General features: G+C 38.6%; 1 protein-coding gene across 5 annotated transcripts in view; it reads right to left on the bottom strand.

Annotated features, from left to right (window-relative positions):
- Positions 1 to 19,974, bottom strand: part of WASHC4 (WASH complex subunit 4) — a 39,282-nt gene extending 19,308 nt beyond the window's left edge. For 3 of the 5 annotated variants that reach the window (XM_059846224.1, XM_059846223.1, XM_059846227.1), the window contains exons 1-15: positions 19,830 to 19,974; positions 15,765 to 15,904; positions 14,629 to 14,682; positions 14,445 to 14,510; positions 14,231 to 14,276; positions 11,889 to 11,956; positions 9,552 to 9,634; positions 8,531 to 8,573; positions 7,918 to 8,021; positions 7,033 to 7,153; positions 5,451 to 5,574; positions 5,223 to 5,350; positions 4,421 to 4,581; positions 2,090 to 2,216; positions 661 to 786 (exon numbers count right to left, since the gene is read on the bottom strand). In XM_059846224.1, coding sequence (XP_059702207.1) covers positions 661 to 786; positions 2,090 to 2,216; positions 4,421 to 4,581; positions 5,223 to 5,350; positions 5,451 to 5,574; positions 7,033 to 7,153; positions 7,918 to 8,021; positions 8,531 to 8,573; positions 9,552 to 9,634; positions 11,889 to 11,956; positions 14,231 to 14,276; positions 14,445 to 14,510; positions 14,629 to 14,682; positions 15,765 to 15,904; positions 19,830 to 19,890 — 1,452 coding nt within the window. In that variant the 5' untranslated portion in view covers positions 19,891 to 19,974. Of the gene's footprint in view, positions 1 to 660; positions 787 to 2,089; positions 2,217 to 4,420; positions 4,582 to 5,222; positions 5,351 to 5,450; positions 5,575 to 7,032; positions 7,154 to 7,917; positions 8,022 to 8,530; positions 8,574 to 9,551; positions 9,635 to 11,888; positions 11,957 to 14,230; positions 14,277 to 14,444; positions 14,511 to 14,628; positions 14,683 to 15,764; positions 15,905 to 19,829 lie in introns of those variants that run through there. The other 2 variants (XM_059846226.1, XM_059846228.1) reach the window with 2 other exon arrangements.
- Between the last annotated feature and the right edge of the window lie 1,659 nt (positions 19,975 to 21,633).

Genomic DNA, 21,633 nt, shown 5'->3' with positions numbered 1-21,633 from the left:
GCCATGAAGGTAATTCATAGACTAGGGGACCTTAAATGTGAGGAAAGGCTGGGAGAGCTGGGACTGTTCAAGCCAGAGAAGAAAAGACTTGGAGGGGGATCTTGTCATTGTACATAAATACCTGGAGGGAGCGTGCAAAGAAGATGGAGCCAGGCTCTTGTCAGATGTGCCCAGTGACAGAACAAGGGACAAGGAGCACAAACTGAAACACAGGAGTTTCCCTCTGAACATCAGGAAACACTTTCTAATTATGAGGGTAACGTAGCACACTGTAGCAGCCTGTTTGCCCAGAAAGGTTGTGGAGTCTCCACCTTTGCAGATATTCAAAAGTCATGTGGACATAGTTCTGGACAACTGGCTCTAGGTGTCTCTGCTTGAGCAGGGATAGGCTAGACCAATGATCTCCAGCCTATCCCTCCAACCTCAAATATTCTGTAACATCAACTAAGGAAACCAGTTAGAAGCTACGAAAAAAAACCCCAAACAAATCAACCCAGTCCTAGCCTCCCTAATCTATTCTCTAACCAAACCACTCTCAAACAAAAGGCCATGCATGCAAAAACACTTCCCATCACAGCTCCTTTTTTTTAATATGGGATGTTTGGTCAATGTTCTCTGTAATTCCTACATGAAATAAATAATTTTCATGCAGTGACCTACCTTCAGAAGCTCCACAAGTCTGCACAAGGCTTTTACTGAGGTTTTGGTCATAGGTTTTTGCATTGACATGTAAAGATTCATTGTTGTTTTAACAGTGGTGCTAAGACTGTATGCATAAAGAAAACCCTAAAAATAAAATGAATACAAGGGGAAGAAAAATTAAAAATCAGTATTTCCACATGTCAATAAAGTAAGCGCTCTCTGTTTTGTTCCATACATGACAGACAGCTAATCTTTGCCCTTGCACAATAGAGAGCCTACCACTCCACTAATCAAGCCTGGGATCCCAAAGCTGAATGAGACCCTTCTATTGGCAAACACCATGAAACTGCCTATGACTCATCAGATCATCTGATTAACCTCTTCTAAAGCCATGCCAATTAAACATAGTTTTGTGAGTCAAATAATCACAGAGCCTCAAAGGTCTAATAGCTTCAGTCTATTGTAAACCAACCCATCAAACAATTTCCATCTCCCTAAGAAATATCCCATCACAAAAACAATCTAAACCTTCCAGATTCTCTGGAACAAATACACTGGAAGTATTTAGACAGTTTTACACTTCCTAAATAGAGATGTCCATTTCACAATAAAGATACCAATAGTTTCTATATCAATATATGCTAAGGTTTAAAACACAATGTTGACTATAAACAACGTGACAATTATTAAACTTACTTCAAAGAAAAAGTAGTAACAATAAAAAAAGAATAAAAGACTAGGAAAATACAGTGGTGTAGAAAACTCAATTAAGTATGGAGCAAATTTTTAAGTTCACTGTAACTAATTCAAATGTAAAAAACACAGATCCTGGTACATGCCTGTCTTTAGCTAAAGGAGACTCAGGATCATGCTTCTTTCACACACCTATTCTCATCAAATTTCTGTCAGATAGATAGCTACTTATAAAACTTAGCAAAATAAGATGCATCTTATATTAAGATTACATGCTGTTTGTAGGCAAAAAAACCCCAGCTGTCTCTGAAGGTAACAAGATTCTTAACGAAGTATCATCACTAGGCAAAGCACAATGAAATAACACAAAACCTTTACTGGGAGTACATACTGTCCTAGAGAAAACGAAATAGACACTGGTTCAGTTCACTCTAAGTACCTCATGACTCAAAAGGAAAGAAACCCAAAACCTTTACTAGAGAGAAGATTAAGCTTTCTTGATTTCCTGAGTCAAGAGAAAAATCCAAAATTCTAGCCACTGAATATTTAGTCAGATTCCCTCTCTCCACATTCTTTATCAAAAGCCTTCTACAGATTTTCTTGGAAGAGTACTGGGCATTAAAAGCTTTATAAGAACTCCAAAACTGTGAAATTACACACCAATGATCACAGAACTCCAGTGATTTCTTTTTATGTTCAATAACTTGCACTAAAACATCAGTTTGCTGCATTACCACATTAAAAGATTGCACACCTGGATGAAGACATTGCAGCGGTTAGAAAGTTCTTCAGAAAACTTTGTTCTGCACTGCTCCTTGGACAAGATAGATTCCATTTTTGTCATCCACGAGCTCACGAAAACATAATATGACTGCATATCTCTGGGGAAGGAAACAGAGAATGTGGCTTGCTTCAAGTAAGAAGATTATGAAGATTTTCTTATTTCTTTCCAAACCTTTCCCTTGCAAGGGAAATATTTTAAACCTTCAGTCCCCAAAATAACTCACCTTCCCAAAAGTATCAGAACCCTATACTCATTTACATTTAAATTCTCTACAGGTTAAGGATTAGTTAGTCTGCCAATTATGTCTATACAATGAGTCAAAAATCATCTACTTTTCAAGAGAACATATGGCCCTCTTAGCAGTGCATATACCACACTTCCTTAAATTAAACGGCTACATATAACTGTTAGAAAATGCTATTAAACACTGGACAGAAAAGTCCAACACTGGTGCTACTTTTTTTCACCCCAGTTCAAATTTTTGTTGCTTACAAACACACAAACACACACAAATATAACTTGTCATTACATCAAAGCCAGACTGGACTGTTCTTAAGTAACATAATTCTACAGAAGTTCATCAGTATCAATTACACTAGTTTTAATAAATGGTTAAGTAGAGTTAAATGGAGAATTGTGACACTGTAATACAACTTCATCCAGCAGTTGTAGCAGGAAAGTATTTAGGTCATTGATGCTGTTACCAAAAATTACACTTTTTTTTAAAAGAGTACTCATATTTAGGGAACACTCCAATTATCAAAGGCAGTGCAAAGATTTGTAAACAAGCAAGAAAAAGTTATTTGCACAATTCAAATCAGCAGATGCAAAACCTGGATTTTATTAAAATACCCTCAAAGTTGTGTGTACGAAGTAGGGCAACAAAACTGGGGAAGGAGCATAAGGCCTGCAAGGGAGCTGAGGGTGTTCAGCCTGGAGAAAAGGAGACCCAGGGAGATCTCACTGCTCTCTACAACTCCCTGAAAGCAGATTTTTGTGAGGTGGGGTCTGGTCTCTTCTCCCAGGTAACAAGTGATATGCCAAGACAAAACTGCACAAGAGGAGGTTTAGATTGAAGATTAGGAAAATTTCTTCAGCAAACGAGCTATCAAGCACTGGAACAGGCTGTCCAGGGAAGGGGTTGGGTCACCATTCCTCAAGGTATTTAAAAGATATGCAGATGTGGGCCCTGAGGACATGGTTTAGTGGTGAACTTGGCACTACTGAGTTATAAGCGGTGTTCCTTCAGGCCTTCTCCAAGTTAAATGATTCTGTGTTTCTATGAAATGTATGTGAATACCAAGATGTTTTTCAGAACAACCTCTTGATCTTGAGACTTGTACCACTTCCCAAGACGAGAAGCAAAGCAGCAGTGCAATTATGCCCTACCTAGGAATTAAAGCCCAGGAAAGAATCAGGGCTAGGAAAAAGTGGATTGAAAAAGAAAACAGGCCAGAATTGAAAATAATCTATCAGAGAATCAGGCACAGAGCTGCTTTTTCCCTGTTCCCTCCTCCCCTCCAACTCAGTTCTGCCAGCTTGCTTATCAGGTTGGAAGATGACAACAAGCAAAACCTAGGTTTTTATTGCCATTCCACAGACCAAAGTTTCCACTTTCTTGTTTTGTTATGAAACATACAAACCTTAGCCCTGTTATCTTCCTATGCAGGACACTTGTTCTTAAGACTAACAGCTAAAAATATTCCATCTCATCTTTAAGCATATTTTAGAAGACAAAGAAGTGAGCTGCACACTACATGCAGAACCAAAAACAAGGAAGGCTTTCTTCAAAAACAGATATTTTCAAAGACCATTAAACAAGCAATAAAAATGTCACAGAGAAAACCGTGCCAAGAAAGTATCATCACCAAGTAGAAGAAAGCTCCACTATCAGCCTACCAGCAACTTACACATACACACATAGAAAGCAGAGAGTCCTATTAGAAAACAAAGCAGCCTAGGCTACTAGACACTAGTTTAAAAAACAAAAGGGAATTTGAAAATATGGAAACAGAAGTAACTGACACAATGTTCCTGGCAGTTCACATTTAGAACTGCCAGGAACATTGTTATTTTGGTGTAATAATACATATTTTTCTGAAAGCATGACATGAAAAGCAGCTTAGTTTTGACCAAAATTTTTGCAGCAACACTAACACACACACTGCTGCAGTGAAGTGGAACAAGTGACTAACAACACTGAGAGACACCACAGAACATGCTACTACACTGAAAGAAAAAAGCCATGTGCTTAAAAACTATTTGCCAAATAGCATCATGAGGCAGTATTAGGATGCATACTTGGTAAGTGACTGTGCCCTCTGCTGTAGAAAGTTCTCCCTTTGTGTTTTAACTGTATGAATACTTTTCTTGTCCAGTAGTTTGGCAGCAGCTGGAATCTTCTGAATCAGAAAATTGTCAGCAAACCAGACAATGTTAGCTGTTAATGTAATGGCTGGTACCTGGGAAGAAAAAAAAAAAAAAAAAAAAAAAAGGAGGGAGAAATACTACCAAGTAGCAATAAGCACAATTAACACAGTTCATTTTATTTCTGTGTAACTGTTTTCTACAGATATTGCATTGATGTTAAAAAAGTTACCCTAGATGTTCACTAAGGACACCATGGGCAAAATTCTCAGTGATTCTAAACAATATTAGAGAATTTAATAATTTCTTGATGCCATCCAATATGAAAACATCCCACTCAACTTTGCACTTAGAGGTATTTCAAAACAAATATTTCTAGTCACAGTCAAAACCCACAGCATTTATTCAGCACCAGAGTTTTCATAACTCAAAGAGATTTTTGTCTTCAGCGTCATATTAATCTTGAGAAGAAAGATTTTAATAGAAGTGGTAAGTTTATTTTACCTTGCTGCTATGTGAGTGCACCAATTTTAGACCATCTTTAAAAGATAATGGCAGGAGGGAGTTATAAAAAGTAGAAAATCTTAAGTATTAGGATGCATACTTGGTAAGTGACTGTGCCCTCTGCTGTTTTCAGACTTATTTGTGTTCTTTCTTTTCCCAAGTCTGTGCTACACTATGTAACTCAGGAAATTATCTACTTCATTACTGAAAGACAAAAGAATAAAGCACTTACCTTCTTACAGACATCCAACAATGACTTATAAAATTTCTTGTCTACAGTCCGAAAAATCTGAAAATGCAGTACAAATAAGCCACAGATGCCCACATATTTATCTCTCTGGTCAATTTCTGAAGGTTCACCTGAAAAAATACACCCTTGTGAATTTTACTCCCACACAAACACAATATAAACAATTTGAGAAACAGTGAAGCTGGCAGGAAAAGCATGAGCTTGCCTTACCAAGTTTGGCTTCAACGTTTGCGAAATATGTGCGAAGAGTATGAGCAAATTCTTCAGCAAATGTGCCGTTCTTTGACACAGACACTCCACCATTTAAACAATCAAATTGTTGCTCTATACAGGCCTGAAAAAAAAGGGGGAGAAAATATCAATAAATCAAGATAATGCCATGAGTTTTAGACCTCGAAAGAGTACTGGTTTTCAAGAGAATACTGGAAGAGCACACTGATTTAAGACTAACCTAAAGTAGGCCTTAATCTTTTATGACATACATATTCTAAACTATGCTTACATTGTTAAGTATAAAACCAGAAAATATTAAAACACTCTTACACTTGACATTCCAACCCCCATTTTATTTATTTTCCCATTTCCTTTAAGGAGCATTTTTAAAGAAGCCATTTGAAGAGCTTGTGCTAAGAAACCAGATGCACATTTGTATTATCACATTACAATGTGTTACTAACTGTCCTTTAATCAATATTATCACACAAATCGCTTGTAGGATGTGTCTCAAGACCTTGCAGCATAAAACCATACACTACTGCTGGCAGTTTAAAAAAGCTCCCAAAATCCCATGACAGCCAAAAAATATAAACACATTACATAATTTACAAAGGGATTAGAAAAATCTTTATTAGAACTGCATCTAGTATTTTTAATGAATGTTTGTTAGGAAGAGGCATTTGCAGGACAAGAGGGGAAACTTCCTCAATAAATCCCAGTCCAATCCTATTGATGTCTCAAACCTATGAAGTCTTTGTACTTATACAGCATTAGGGAAATACAACATGAAAAATGGATAGCTGGTAGCAATGTCATTTGAAATAATAAGCCAAACTGTGATTAATTATTTACCTACAATTTCCTTCTGAAGGCTTTTACAGAACAAGCCCTTTTTCCCTAATGCCATTTAAGATGTAATGGCATGACCCGAGCAACTGACTCTGCTTTGAACAGGTTCAACATTATCATCTGCCCACTATGCCACAACATTCCATTTCAATGTCTGTAATATACACTTTTCTAAAGAAATGGCTTCTTGTATGAATTTAATTAAAATTAATTAAACTGTATAGAAAATGTAACGAAATCTTTCTCATCCACCTGTGTCCCTGAATGATTCAGGGCTATGTCCCACCACAGTGGTCTCTAATGACAGCAACCTATCCTGTACACAAGGAATGACAAGTCACACTCAACATATTTTAAAGATTATTGAGGAAACTAATCAATTTGCAGCTAAAATAAAGACATATGCTACGTAAACCTGCTTACTATTATGCGGACAAAAGCAGAATTCTGATAATACACAGTCCTAATGCCAAGCTGTGTCTCTCTAGTTCAGCAAGTCAGCATTTACTGCTACCATTCAAAGCTTGGCACAGTTGAAGCACATGAGAAGAGCAAGAAAGGATCTTACAACAGAGCCTTTTTTCTCCCAGGCACAGATGCTAGAGCCAAATTCATACATCACTGTGACTGGAACAAAGACAAAATACAAACAAACCAACCACTCTGAAAAGAGTCTTGCTTTCATGTAAGCTTCCTCTATCATACTGGGGAATATTAAGTTCTTTACCTGAAATATCATTCCATCAAGTAACTGGCATTCCAGTTTTAACAGCAGTTTTTCAAATGGCTTTAATTTATCTTCTTGAATCCCAAACTTAGAAGGGTTGTGATGAACAGATTTTAGCAGCCTGTAAGGGGTAGGTGTGGAACACACACATATACCACACTTAAAACATAGTCACAGTTTTATAATATCCTACACTATTTTGATAAGATGTTTTGATTTCCCCCTCCTGCCCTTAGCAGCAACGCCAAAATTAAAAAAGAAAACCAAAAAACAACCCCCCAAAAAACCCCACACAAAAACCAAACCAAGAAACAAAAAAACCCAATTAATCAACCAACCAACCCACAAAAACAAACAAACAAAAAAAAACCCCACCAAAAAAAACCCAAAAAACCAAAAATACACTCAGTCTGTATAAACAATTTGCATTTGAGTAACTTCCATCTATTTGGGTTTTCAAGGACAGAGTTAATATTCCACTAATTCAGCTGCCTTTATAACTGCTGACTCTTTAGCTTTTACTTAAGGTACCATCCCTTCTTAAAGCTGTATACCCATTCCCATGATCAATATGGATAGGGATAGTCTTAGCTCAATTTTACACAACTAAATTTCTTACTGAATATTCTTTAAATCCCACCAACTATTACATTGTTTGCCAAGACGCACACCCTCCACTGAAAATGCAGCATTCATACTCAAACACACAAAATATTTACTGGTGCCCTTAGAAGGACATTGTGGGAGCTTAGCCCTGCTCTTCACTGAAATTTCTGGAAAGACTACCAAAATCCATGCTCCCACACTGACAATCTTGGAACACAGACAGATGCATATGCTTTTATGTCTTAGTTTGTGGGAGTATTTTTCACATTAGAGACACACCTCTTGTACATGGTCCAGTGATCTTTCAGTGTGGCATGATTGTCAATTATTTCGTCCAGAGTGATCAAGATTGTGAGCAACTCTCCTAGATGCTCATACATTGCCTGTTTGTGAAGGGGGAAAAAAAAGAAAGAAAAGGACTGTTACTATTAGAAAGTTTACTGCAGTCTTTTGAGGCACATAAAATTTCAGTTTCTTTCAATACATTTTCAGCCAACAAGATATCAGCTAGAGAGTTAAAGAGGAGAATTTGTGGTTTAACAGCTTAAAGATTTGACTTGTAGTGACACAAGAAATATTAAAGGGATGCCTGCACACAAACTAAATTCCTTGATCTACCTTGACACTGAAGACACAATATTTCAAATAGTCTATATGCTTAGGCACACATTGCAATAAGGGAGCATGCAAACACTTTGTTGCTAAGAAATCTAGAATATGACAGACATGGAGACACCAGGTCTTCCCATATAAAGGTCAGAAAAAGCTGATTAATAAAATAAAACCTTTAAATTGAAAGCTGTTCTCTAAAATCACTCTCATGTTGTCTTTCTCAGGATTAATCATCATAATATATATTCACATAAGCAAAGGAGCTCCAAATCATTCCCACCTGAAAATGAACTCCAGATGTCTCTATAATTTTAGGTGCATTCCTGTAAATAAAATCAATATTTTAATGCCTTTTTAATCCTTAGAACAGATCATAATTATCAGTTCTGTATCACAGTGTGTTCTCTGTTTTCTGGGTACATTTTTCTTCATTAACATAGTAACTTCAGGAAACAAAAGAAAATCAAAACCCTGATGAAAAGTATATACTGTTTGAAATCTGTATGCTCTAATCAAATTTAAAACTGTACTTTTAAAGATACAGCATGTAACTGGTTGAAACCACCAAGTGTATTCAGTGCACAGGTGTGTCAGCAATTCCCACTTCAGCTATGCAAATGGCCTTGAAACACACCCAGAGAATAAAACCACTTTGTATTTACTCAAGCCAGGTCTAAGCTACACATCCAGCACCACACAGGAAGTCTGCCTTGTGCTGTGGTATAAGCCAAAAATAAAAGCAAAAAATAAAACTGAGAAGAATGATGCTATCCTATTGGGGGATGGGGAAGCAATTGAGAGTCCTGCAGAGGTATTCAAAGCTAACTCCAACAATCCCGTTCAGAACTAAACCTTTCTCACAGTTTTCAAAGGAGCTAAACCAAACAGCCCTTACCAAGCTAAACTTCAGATGTTAAAACCATGGCTGTTCTGTGAAGAATATATGCCAAGATTTACATTTTCAAATTAGACAGTAGAAGTGATTTGATTTTTAAGCTATGTATCAAGAAACAGGAGAAGCTTCTCAAACAGAGCAAGGTTGAAAAAATCAGCAATATTTCTCAAACATAAAGACTAAAAATGACAAACACTAACATCCTTGCATCTCACTATATACAAGCACTATTTCTTCTGAAAACAAAACCATTTCTATAACCGTTTATGAAGCCCAAACTTGCACAGCAAAGCACTCTATCTCTAGACAACATTATTCTAAAAATGACTATGCCTTAAATAGAACATTCATGTTTTATACATTTAACTCTACATAGTAACAATACAGCATTTTAGGGAATAATTACTTGTTGCTGGTATACAGAACAGCCAGCTGATGCACTACATTCACCACCACTTCATAACATCGGGTAACAAAGCAAGACAGCTCCTGAAATACAAGAAAACAAAATGCATATAAATGTATAGATCCTCTTCATATACAAGTTGTCATTACACAAAAAAAAATGAACATAAACTACAGAATATGCAGCCAAAACTCCAACTACATCCCTAACCCAAGTCAGTGGACAGATTTACAGCAGGATGGAAAATATCCTACTAACAGCTCTGAAAAAGGATCTGGGACTAAGCTAAGAAACTACCAAACACAAGCTTCCAGTACAACTCTGACCATTTATAGTACTGGTCAATTTATCAAAGACAGCAAGAAGTGACTTGACAACAGAGCCCAAGTACTTTCAGGGACAAAATCCAGCAGAGGCTGTGCTTTTTTCCCACTAGATTCAAGAGTCACACTCTGGATGCTGGTAATAGCCAAATTCAAATTAGAAATTACCACAGGAGCTCTTACTGTAAGAGTGATAAGCCACAGAATACTGCCTCAAAATTAAAAAAGTCAATGTCTTTGAAATGTTTGCCTGACAAAGGCAGAACTTAGGCTTGGTTATGTAACAAAATGAGTAAGGACATGTCAACTCTGACATGTCAACTCTATGTAAAGAAGTATCTTAATTTCTATAATGGATTTTAACACAGCATTCCTTGAACAACAGGATAAATTAATCTGAGTTCCCCTTAACTGAAGTAATATCTGCTCATTAATTTACCTTACAAATCTCATCAGGGAAATGTCAGTGTGTGTGATGCGTCTAGCCAGTCTGCACAGAGATGGCTTTATAGCAGACAGCCCACACTGGCTGAACAGTCAGCCAGCCAGGAGACTGGCTAACAGCTGAATTCTGTCTTCCTCTCCATCAAAAATAGATCCTATTTGGGCTTCTGCCTTCTATTAGTCACCAGTTTTCACAAAACATTACTTCTTAAAATTCTACTGCTCTAACAAATGCAACTGAAATAAGCCAACAGAATCCAGAAGAATGGATTAATAGACAGATGAGATCATGTTTCCTGGGGAGGCAGCACCAGCTGCCATTTTAAAATTTCTGGAAAGAAGTCCAATGCAGCACATGCATATTAGCAGCTACATAAAACAGACAAGATTGTCATTTTAAACTAATATTTCAGAGTATTGTTTTGATTATGCTTTAAAAAAACTTTTTGACCTAGCAAATTTGAGGATACTGCATCTATCTAATCCAGAAAGCCCAGAAGAGCCAAGAAACCAATACATGGTCATTAGCTCTATGAAAGCAACTTTCCACCTTTTTGTCAACTTCATATTTTCACACCACCCCTGGGGATATGCTTATAACACTGACCAGAACAGCATTTCCTAATCTAGGCATGTAGAACACTGAATGGATTTAGGACAATCCAACTGCTGAAAAAGAACAAACTTCATAAGCAAAACAGAGAATGAAGGATGAAACCTACAAAGCTGATAAAACAAAGATGTTGGAAAATGAGAAAGAAAACACGAGTGATCCTAACAATTCACTGTACTTCAGCATGGTAAAGGAAGTTGAGTAATTTCTTCCTACACAGCATTTGTCTTGTCATGACAATGATTAGTGTCATGCTGCAGAATCAGAACATAAATTTTAACCCCTGTTCAACCAGAATATGTTTAAACATCCTGGAAGCTTCCTCTATATTCTCTACTTCACCACAGCTACTCCTTACAAGCAATATTGCATAAAAATAGAAACATTTTTGGGAATAGGACAGTTGCTTAAGTTATATTAAGGACAAAAAACTCCACAATAGACTGAAACCCAAGAGCAAAGGAAATCCTCAGAATAAAAACATATCTTGTTTTCATTGAAAGGAGTGCTCTTACAAAAATGTTTGAAGGAAACATAAGCAATTTTTTGCAGGTACATACTTTGATTCTGTTTTCTTCTACCAGCTCAAAATACCCCAAACATATAAAACAATTAACCCATTTCCAATGTTCAATGAACAGCAGAACTTGCTAACCAAATTCATAAAAACAGCTATCTTTAACTACAGATGAAAGAAACCTCAATTTATTTTCTCCTACTGAAATATTTTAAAGTAATTTCTAATTCCTTCTCTCATTAGACTTCTAGAGAGAAGTATAAAAAAATCTCCAAACAACATGTGATACATCAGCTGGTCTGCAGGCAAAACGTAGTAACATATCAGATGACTGCTATGCCTTTCAGCAAAACGCAAACAGGATATGGCAGACTATTAAATCCATTTTGCAGGTAAAATTAAGATTACAATTGCTGTCAAACAATTAAAACATACTCTACCTGCAAGAAAGAAACAAATCTTCCCATCTGTATTTGGTAATCTCCCTCCACCATGCTGGAATCTGTGGCTTAAAAGAGAAACATTTTTCAACAGTTTCTAAAGCCTGTGTTGTACCTGTTAAACTAACAATAAAACTTGCCCTCCAAGCCATTTCTTTGTCATACTAGTAGAGTGCACTGTTATAAGTGTATTGATGGAGCCTCAAAACCTGCTAATTTTGCTTTCCTAAGGTGGACTTATTTTTGGAGTTTCTTTTTCATTAGAAATTACATAGTTTATAAATTAGATACAAAGCTGGGAAAAGTCTCCTTCATCTGAAAGAAAAAGAATAAGCCCCATAATTCTTTAAGGGCATATGTATTATGTAACTTCATATAAATGTTTCTATTTTTAAGAAATTTGCATGAAAATACTAGGTATCTATCTTGCAAGCAACATCCAGATTTTTTTTTTATGGAGAGAATATACTACATGATTAACCAGAAAGAATCAATTTTCTTTTTCCTACATATCCTTCTGCACAAAAGAACAGGCTTACCACCATAGCTTCACAGCATTATCTGTATGACACAGAACACAGAAATACAATAATTACATCAGCCATGCCAAAGTGTTTCAGTCATCTGGAGCGGTTTGAACATCACCTGACAAAATACTGTCTTTTTAATGTGACAACTGATAGATGTCCTAGACTTGAGATTTTTCTTCTGGGTCACTCTGAGCAAGAAAATCTCACTTAAAATTACAAGTTTACCTGCCTAAGAAATGCAGGTCTTCTTGCTATATAAAATATATTCTTTTTATAGCTGTCAGAGTTTAAAGGAGTCCCTATTTTTCTCTAACATGGAGCTCTGGGACAGGATACTAAACATTGCTTTACTTCCCATTTCCACACTTTATGCAACCTTTAATCTCTTCAGTCTATGTCCCAAAAAACCCTACCCAACTACCTGAAGTTCCTAGTCTAGTCCTAGCCACTGCAAAGACAAGATGGGGAAAAAAGTTTTCTTTACATAGATGGAAAAAGCCAGCATAGTATTTGTTTAAATTTCAATCATCCTTGAGCCAGTAACTTTGCCAGTTGTTTAAAGTAAGCAAGCTTGCTGTTATCAAAGAAAATGCTATAAGGAGAGATATGGAAATAAAGAACATAATTTCTACATTCCTACCTAACCCTCAGAAGGCTGACCTCTCAGTTCCTGCCATTTCCAAGCATTCTCTGCCCAACACCCATCAGGAACAAATTGCTGCTGTAATACAATAACCTGCTATACTCTGGCTTTTTCACACTAGAGACATGGAAATTCTGAAGGATCTCCTAGTATCATTTTGGCAGCTGATGACTTTAAAATATTTAAAACCATATCTGATAAGACAAGTAAGTCTGCTAAGAAAAAAAGGAAAAAAAAACCAAACACACACACGCCCCAAAAAACCTCCCACATAACAAGCTAACAAATCCCCCATTTTTCCATGCTCCTTAAGCACAACAGTTATCTTATATAGCACTTAAAAGAATGATAAACAGTCCTGAGCTCAAAGATTTCACATTGCCTGATATTTCTGTCACACTTGTTGATGTCTCTTATGACAAAGATCTGTACTTATTCCCACACCAGTATCCTTTAAGGTAAAAGCTTAAGGCCAGTCATTCAGGAGTTACCAGTTTAACTCCAAGGCAAAAAAGCTGTTATCTAAAGCAGTGTCTCACCATTTGTAAACTGACTGATGATGACTTGGACCCCTCTTATGCCATGGTCTAAATATGTAGTGTGAGTTACCTGCACTGAAAGGGGAGGTGACATCAACACATTCCAACTTGTCTTGGAATACCAATTGCATACCTGAAGAGGCCAGTACTTGGGCCAAGTTAGTTATTAACGGTTTCATTGTTTTACTACAGTTAAATCACAGATTTACTGTTAAACTACAACCGATGTCAAATGTAGTTAGAAAAGGAAATAAGTTGGTTCAGGATGTGTTTACATGTAAAAAACATGTTTTCAGTGCCATACCTTGCAAAATAGCTGCTACAGTAGACAAGCTGTATGTAGGGACCTCACACTCCCTACTTCCCATGTAAATAAGGCTGCAACAAAATTTCCTGTTCATGCAACAATACTTACTGCAGGGCTTTACAGATAAACCTTATCATCTTAAGCTAACTCAGGACAGCTACAAGACACTAACATATATCCCTATACACTCTAAATTCTCTACTTGGGCGCTTCACAGAGAAAGCATGTATCCATATAATAAAATTACAGTTATTGTAGCATTTACTGTAACCTGAAGCAATAATATAAAACAACATACTTTTAAAGTAAAATAAGTTACTTACCTCCTTCTCCATAAAACAACAGGCCAGTATAAAATTTAGTTTCTGCCTAACAATGAAAACAGAAATTTGTTTTTTAATAAATAGGATATATGTAATCAAGCTACAAAATTATTTAGACATGTCTTATTTCTTTATTGATAAAAATAGATGTATATATCCGCATGCCAAACTGCAAACCTTTTCATATAAAATAATAAAAGTCAGCTGAATTTACCTCATATTTTAACTTCTTGATTTCACAGCAAAGAGCAGCATACACTGTTATAACTTTGTTTAGAACCTAGACTCAAAGTGAGGAAAAAAAAATCACACAGATTACAAACAAGTTCACATTTAGAGGGCTTGGATTGAGGCTCAATAACTTTTTTTTTTTTTTCCTTTAAGCATAATGTGCTTACCTTGTTTTCTGTCTTTATGAGCTCCAGTAGGGAGGACTGTTCATATGGCAAAAGCTAAAATTAAAATAAAAAGCAAACAAAAACCCACAAAACAACCAAACAGAAACAACAAATCAGCAACTTTAGAAAACATTAGTCAAAAATTCATTCATCCAACTAGGCAAGTATTCCCCCCAGTTTAATCTCAAATAGGGTCAGTAATAAGAGAGCCACAATTGCACATTACTGGCAGCCTGCACTGCAGGAACCCTTCACTCTTCACGTTCACATGGAAATACCCTTCCTTTCACTTTAGGCAGACAGGCAAATAACCAGGTATACTACATACCATTAACAACAATTTACTTACAAAACTTGTAAAGCAAAAGCAGGATCATTATGGCACATGAAGGAGAAAAACAGCTCAGGAAAAATAAAACATTATTTAATAATTCCAAATGCTGGAAACAGGAAGCAGAAAATACATCTGTATGCAGGCATTGACAATTTGTACTTAAGTCAGCCTGATTTTGACTAGTCCATAGACATGCAGTACTGTGGTAGCCCTACACATGATTTATTCAAATTATTTAGACAGATGATTGCTTGAGAGTGCATCTTCAGCACAGACAAGTTTCATATGGCAACAAAAGTGCTTTAAAATTATGTCTGCAAATTCAGTGAAGAGAAAAAGCTAATGCTCCACAGAGGACAGAGAATTTGTGACCAAGAAAACAGCCAATACTGCACCAAGACCATTAGGTCAAAATACAAACTATAAATACACACACAGTTCACTGTGCAGTTTTACAAATGTTAGTAAGCTCTCCTGGAACCTCAGCCCCCAGATAAAAACACTAACAGTCACAGGGAAGAAGTCTGCTGCAACCAGCCTTCTCAACACATGAAATTAGAAATTCATTTAACTTCAGCTAGTAACTGTAAAACTAGAAGATAATAATGTGAACACTTCTTCTTATATGATATGCACCAATTTATTAATTACTTGATAATTAAAATAGTATTGGATAGTTTTCTCAAAGACATAAGTCAAAATTTTAAGAGCACAAATGCTTCAAGCTTTTACTTTGGAGGTTTTGAAGGAAAGGACAAACTAGGAAAGTAACAGATGCAATGTATATTAAATATTTGAAGACCTTTAAAGCAATGGGATCAAGACTGAAGTCCCAAACATCTCCAACAGAGTCATCCAAAGCATCTTCAATTCTCTTCAGCTGAGATGTATATTCCTCAAGAAATTTTCCATAGTTCTTCAACTGCACTTCAGCATGAATTTCTGAGAATTGATAACATTCATACAGTTTTACAGACAATTCAATAAACTGCAATATCAAAAAATGTTATTAAAAACATTTCATATCTTGCTATTTAGCTTCAGTCCTGTATTCCTCATTTTGCTGTGGCATTTTTCTTTAATAAAATGCAGATTTAAAACAAAGTTCTTTAATGTTTAAAAACAATCTTATAACTTAGTGTTTGTTTAAAAGAAATTTAAAAACTACTTGAAGAGTATCAAACATCTAAGCAGTATGCAGAAAAAAATATTTTTCAAGGTACGTGTATTGTTAAACAAAAACCTTAATCACATACGGTGCTGAGCAAAGAAATTACTGTGGAAAATGTAGCACAGCAGGTGACCCTACCCATCAGCTGAAGCAGTACAAATGCATTTATATAAGAACTTTGAGGCAATGGGTCTAATCATTTCAGCCTGAGTGGCAGTTGAACTTCAAGCAATCCACTTTCCACTTCTCCCTGGTATCTCTCAGTGAGTTATTTGAGCATTACATAGAAAGCTTATGGCTTTTAGTCATTTCCTCCCACTTTCAAATTCACCCTTTTCAGGCAGAATTTTTCTTCTTCTGGGCATTGAAATGCACAGCTGTCCTGTTAGTGTCAGGGGCAAGTAGGTTCAAAGGGACAAACAGGGTCAAAGGCTAACATTCAGCTGATCAAACACAAGCAACTGTGGTCTTAAGTAGCAAAGTAATTCTAAGGTCAATTGGTGCAAAACAGTTTCATGCTCTCTATCCTGATCTTTTTTATTTCCCATATTTAGATGCTCCCCACTCCTCCCCAGTTTATACACAACTACTGACTTAGCTGCACAATCTGAATCACTGAGTAAATGATTACAGTTCAAGGCTCCCACACTCAGGAAGTACAATCCTTTTTCATGTGAAGACTAAAGTGTCTTTCCCATAATTAGATAACAAATCTAACAGCTTGTGATCTTCTGCTATTTGTTGAAAATAGGATTATCTAAAATAAGTTAGAGAATGAAGGTCAGCTGCACAACTGAACTTTTCTTACACAAGAATTCAGCTGTCACATAGCTTTATATGCGCCCTTTTCACATTTCAGCAAGTAGACTGGTCTAGAAAGTTAAAAATAATATATTCTTTATTCTGCATGTTCAACGTCTTAGTCATTGTCATTGCAAACTGAGCCAAATGGTGGCTGACGGCTACTTCAGTGGGAGAGCACTGCTAAATCAATCATTGAAACATTTTTTTGCAGAAAGAAAATATCTGACTGAGAAACTGCACCAGGCAGAAAAGGAAGAATGAATAAAGACAAATTGATAAGGAAAAGATGAAAAGGACTACGTGCAGGGAGGTTGAGACTGAGGAGAAATGACTTCAGTGAAGACCTGAATTAATTTTAAGATAGTACTTTGAAAGTAGCAGCAATGCCAACCATAAAGGCATGCAGACTGCAATGCCTACCCAAGGAGCACAGCACACTCTCCCACAATAATGGCATTAGTGCCACTGAGTTCTAGCAATACCTGCAGCCTAGACAGTTCACAGGCATTGTCAAGATCAGGAGATTGAATTTCACATAGGAGAGGTGAGTAAAACACTCTCCATCAGCAGCACTCCAAGCACTGATGTGTAGCCCTTAAGTTGTATCATTGCACTATTCTATTCCATCAAGTCCATCTCATCCTTCAGGTTCTTTCCAGTGCATCTTCTGCAAGCTCTGCTGCAGCAAACCAGTAAAACACTGATAGATGCACAGCCCTGCTGAAAGGATTTTAACCAGCCTCCATGTCAGCTTCAGTGCCTTTGCTACAATATCCAAAGTAGGGGAGACATTAAAGAGGTATGCTCTGGTACTTCCCCCAGTACATCTCCTTCCTTCAAACAAAAGACAAACTAAGAACAGAAAAACTGACAGGCACTGGGGCTTTATAGGAAGAACAGAAAAAACTTCAAAGTCATACAAGAGCAGGAAATTGACATTGCTGCTCAAATCAGTTTGTATGAAACAAAAACACTGAGCATTTCTCAAACAAAACCTCACAACAGCACTCTGCTAGAGACTCACAGACTGTTACCGGGAAGGTGACAGTAGACAAATGATGCATTTGAGCAACACTACAGCTCATTAAATACTTCCAAATACTTAATTATTGACAGCCATCAATTTGCTACCTTGAAGTGATCATCTATAAAATAAGAGACAGGAATAATTTCTCACTTTCTTAGTGAGACAAGAGAGTGGAAGCTCTTTGCTAGCCAGAGACAGGCAGAGTTGCACAGATAAAAAATTTCTTGGGAGATGAGAGAAGCTTTCTAAGATGCAGAACCTTTTTCTTAAATAAATTGACTCAGAGAAAGAAAATGAAATCATAGAAAGCAAATATCATCCTTTTCTTCAGAGCAGCATACATACTTGATAAGGTATTATGTGTTTACAAGAAAGTTTGATTTATTTTCTCCTCAGGTGATAAAACTAAAGCATTATAGTTGGAACAGTGCAAGAGATCAACTCAGCAGCACAGATCCCTCAACTTAATCTTAACTTCCATAAAATCAGCAATATCAATATTCAATGAAGTCATTGGCAGTAAGATTTGCAAAGCACCATAGACATACATATCTAGGACAGAGATGTACTAGACTTACAAACTAGACTTATGTCCTCAGCTGAGAAAGTTGTAATTGCTAAATGTTAGCGATACAAAGTGAAAGTAGACAACAAGAACAAAAAATGCCTTTCAAGTCACACAACTATTCTTTGGCTTTTCTCTAGAACACTGTGTGCTGTTCTGGATTGAAGATCAGCCTGTTTCTTCACCCTTGAGATGGTGATAACAGGGCATATTAAGTCACGCAAATTTTTTGGATTTTCATTTCATATCCTGGTCAAACTAGCAGAGAGCTGGCCTTTTGAGTAAAAGCTATATTTTCCTTTCCACAGCTAGAGAATTGATAAAAAGATCTGCTCAGGACAGCCTCAGTTTCCACTGAAACCCAGACTAAACGAACATGGCATAAACAGTATCATTCCCTGGGATAACATTATATGTGAAACAGTTGGTCCATGAGTGACATATTTCCACAGCAACACCTGGGATAATGAATTTGGCACAGTTCAATTTACAGCGTGTATTACAGCGTGACAACCATATAAGTTCCCTGTTTGGAAACTAGGTCACCTCCACAGGCTGAGTAAAACGTGTATTTTGACGGGCATACGAACCCACCGTGAAAGACTTCAGCATCGCTGAAGATCTTATTCAATTCTATTTTAAAGGAGAAGCTGCAAGTGACCGCCCGCCTTCCGTGACAGAGAGCCTGTACCAGTGAAGGGGGAACTGCTCGCAACATACCTTAATGTGACTTCTCTGGATAACCAAGGAAGCCACTGCAAAAATTTGTGAGCCACGAGAAATGACCGGGAAGGAAAGAAACACCGTTCCCACGAAAAGCCCGATTAGTGCGAGATAAGACAGAGTGGAACAAGCAGCCTAGCCCTCCCCGCCGCACGGGGGGCACCGCAGGCGACGCCTCCGAGGAAGCAAAGGATGAAGGGCTGGAAGAGCCACTCCCCCAATCCCAAAACAACCTCGACAGCTACGGAGAGGGTGGGGAGAGCAAAGAAGGTCACGGCAGCCGCCCACCCACCCCCCCATCCCGCAGGCCTGGCCGCAGGGGGACCAGCGCTGGGCTGCCGGCGGGGGCGCGGTCAGGGTCCGCGGGGAGCACGGGGAGGGCGACCCCGCTCAGTTCCCGAGACTGCTTCCTCTTCCCTTCCTCCCTTCCGTTCCCGGCAGGGATGCAGCGGGGCGGTCCGGAGGGAGCAGGGGCTGCTCAGCCCGCGCCTCCCCCCGCTCCGAGGTGGCTCCGAGGCGGCTCCCGCCGCACCCCGCTGGCTCGGCCCCGCCCGGCCCGCCCTCCGCGGGCGCTCACTCTGCGAGCCGTCGTCGAGGCGGTCGAACTCCCAGTCCGGGGACAGGGTCTCCAACGCCATCCCCGCCGATCCCGGCAGCGGCCGCCCGACCGCCCCTGACTCAGGCGCACGGGACTTCCTGCCCCGCGCCCGCGCCGCACGCCGGGAAATGGAGGCGGAGGGGAGCCTGGGCTCCGCGGGAGGAGGCGGGACAGCGCTGGCGCCGCTCCGCCGCCGCTCCCGCCTTCCCTCCGTCCGCCCGCCGCGCCCCCCGGGCAGCGCTGCCGCGGCTGAGAAAGAGAGCGCTGCCCCGATGCCCGCGGTGGGACGGGGAGTTCGCTCCCCCCTTTTTCCGACCCCCGGCAGCTTGAGCCGGTCGTGCTGGGTGAGGCAGGGCTGGCCTCGGAGGCACCGGGGCTATGGGAGCTTTCCTGCTTTTCGGCTGGGGCTCGGCACCCCAGCCCAGTCCCTGTGACACCGGCTTCGCAGCTCTGCCAGGCTGCTGGCAGGAAGGAAGGCTCTGCAGCCTAAAGCGAGACAGACCCGCAGCCGCCCCAGCGCTTCCCCTTTCTGGTGCTGGAGGAAGGAATCGGTGCGAGGAATTTTCCCTGCTCTGGGACGGTCTGGAGCTCAGGGAGAGTTGCAGAGCTCCCGCTAATCATCCCCCTGTCGTTTGTGTCACACGGCCTCACAAGGGCCGTGAGGTACTTATCCACGTGCCACTTTTCTTCTTTTTTCCCAGGACTCTAGGGGGTGTAAAATCCGAATAAAAATATAAATATTTGGGAAAGGAAGAGAAGTAACTGTTCAGGACCATTAGCAGTGACCACAGCAATTTCATTAGCTCAGCAGAATCTGTAGCATCAGCAGAAAAGGAACTGGCTTTCAAAAGCATTATCACCAGTGTCAGTGGGGAAGGAGCAACAAAAACAGCAACCCGGATGAGAGATGTATCAGTAAGTGCAGGACCATCCATAAAAGCTAACTTTTTAGTGCAACAGTTCTGAAAATAGCGCCTACTTTCTGGTTGCTCCAAAGGAAGCCATCCCTTGGAATCGATTGATTTTTAGAGTTTTTAGGGATTAAAGATCTGGTTGGTTGAATGATCATGTTTATTGATGAGTGTTTCTTACTTAAAGTGCATTCTAAAAGGCCGTCCTGGGAAAGAAGAAATCAAATTCAGCTTTGTGTGAAATGAAATAAACAATGTTTGGAATAAGTTGTTTGCTTTGTTGGGTTCTTTTTTACTGGAGAGAACTCTGATTTGGAGCATGTTGTCAAATAATCATGATGTAATATGTCAATACATCTTCTCCACTCATTGGCTCTTATGCAAAATGAAGATGTTGTGAAATACAAAGCTGTGTTTCGTGTCAGGTGCATACAGGCAACGTGTGTATTTGTGATTGTGATATGTGTGGAAACAAGCCATGGGACAGTTATAAAGACAAATTCTAATAATAACTGAGGAAAGTAAAGCATGGAAGAAGGCCTTTGAACATATCCTTTGTTCGCAATTAACCTTTATAAGTCTTAAGTTGATTTAGGAGCATTTGAATTAAAGCTTTAAGGATGTTGCTGTTTGACAGGAACTTTCTTCTTGCAGTTAAGCCTTAAAGAGTTTTTCAATAATAACCTTTTGAAGTATAATTTTAGAATATTGCTTGTAGTAAGGATCTTTGAAACTATAGCTGTAGAATATATAAAAAGGAAACATGCTTATCTCGTGCCTTAACAAAACAGTGAAAAGCAGGTTGAGGAAGAAAGATGAACATCAACTCAATGATTAATAGTTTTGACCAAGGGAAGCTGGACATCACTGTT

The sequence above is a fragment of the Haemorhous mexicanus genome, chromosome 5 (genome assembly GCF_027477595.1).
Source record: "Haemorhous mexicanus isolate bHaeMex1 chromosome 5, bHaeMex1.pri, whole genome shotgun sequence".
NCBI lineage: Eukaryota > Metazoa > Chordata > Aves > Passeriformes > Fringillidae > Haemorhous > Haemorhous mexicanus.
Note: the sequence above shows the minus strand (reverse complement) of the source record. Positions and strands in the feature narration are given on the sequence as shown.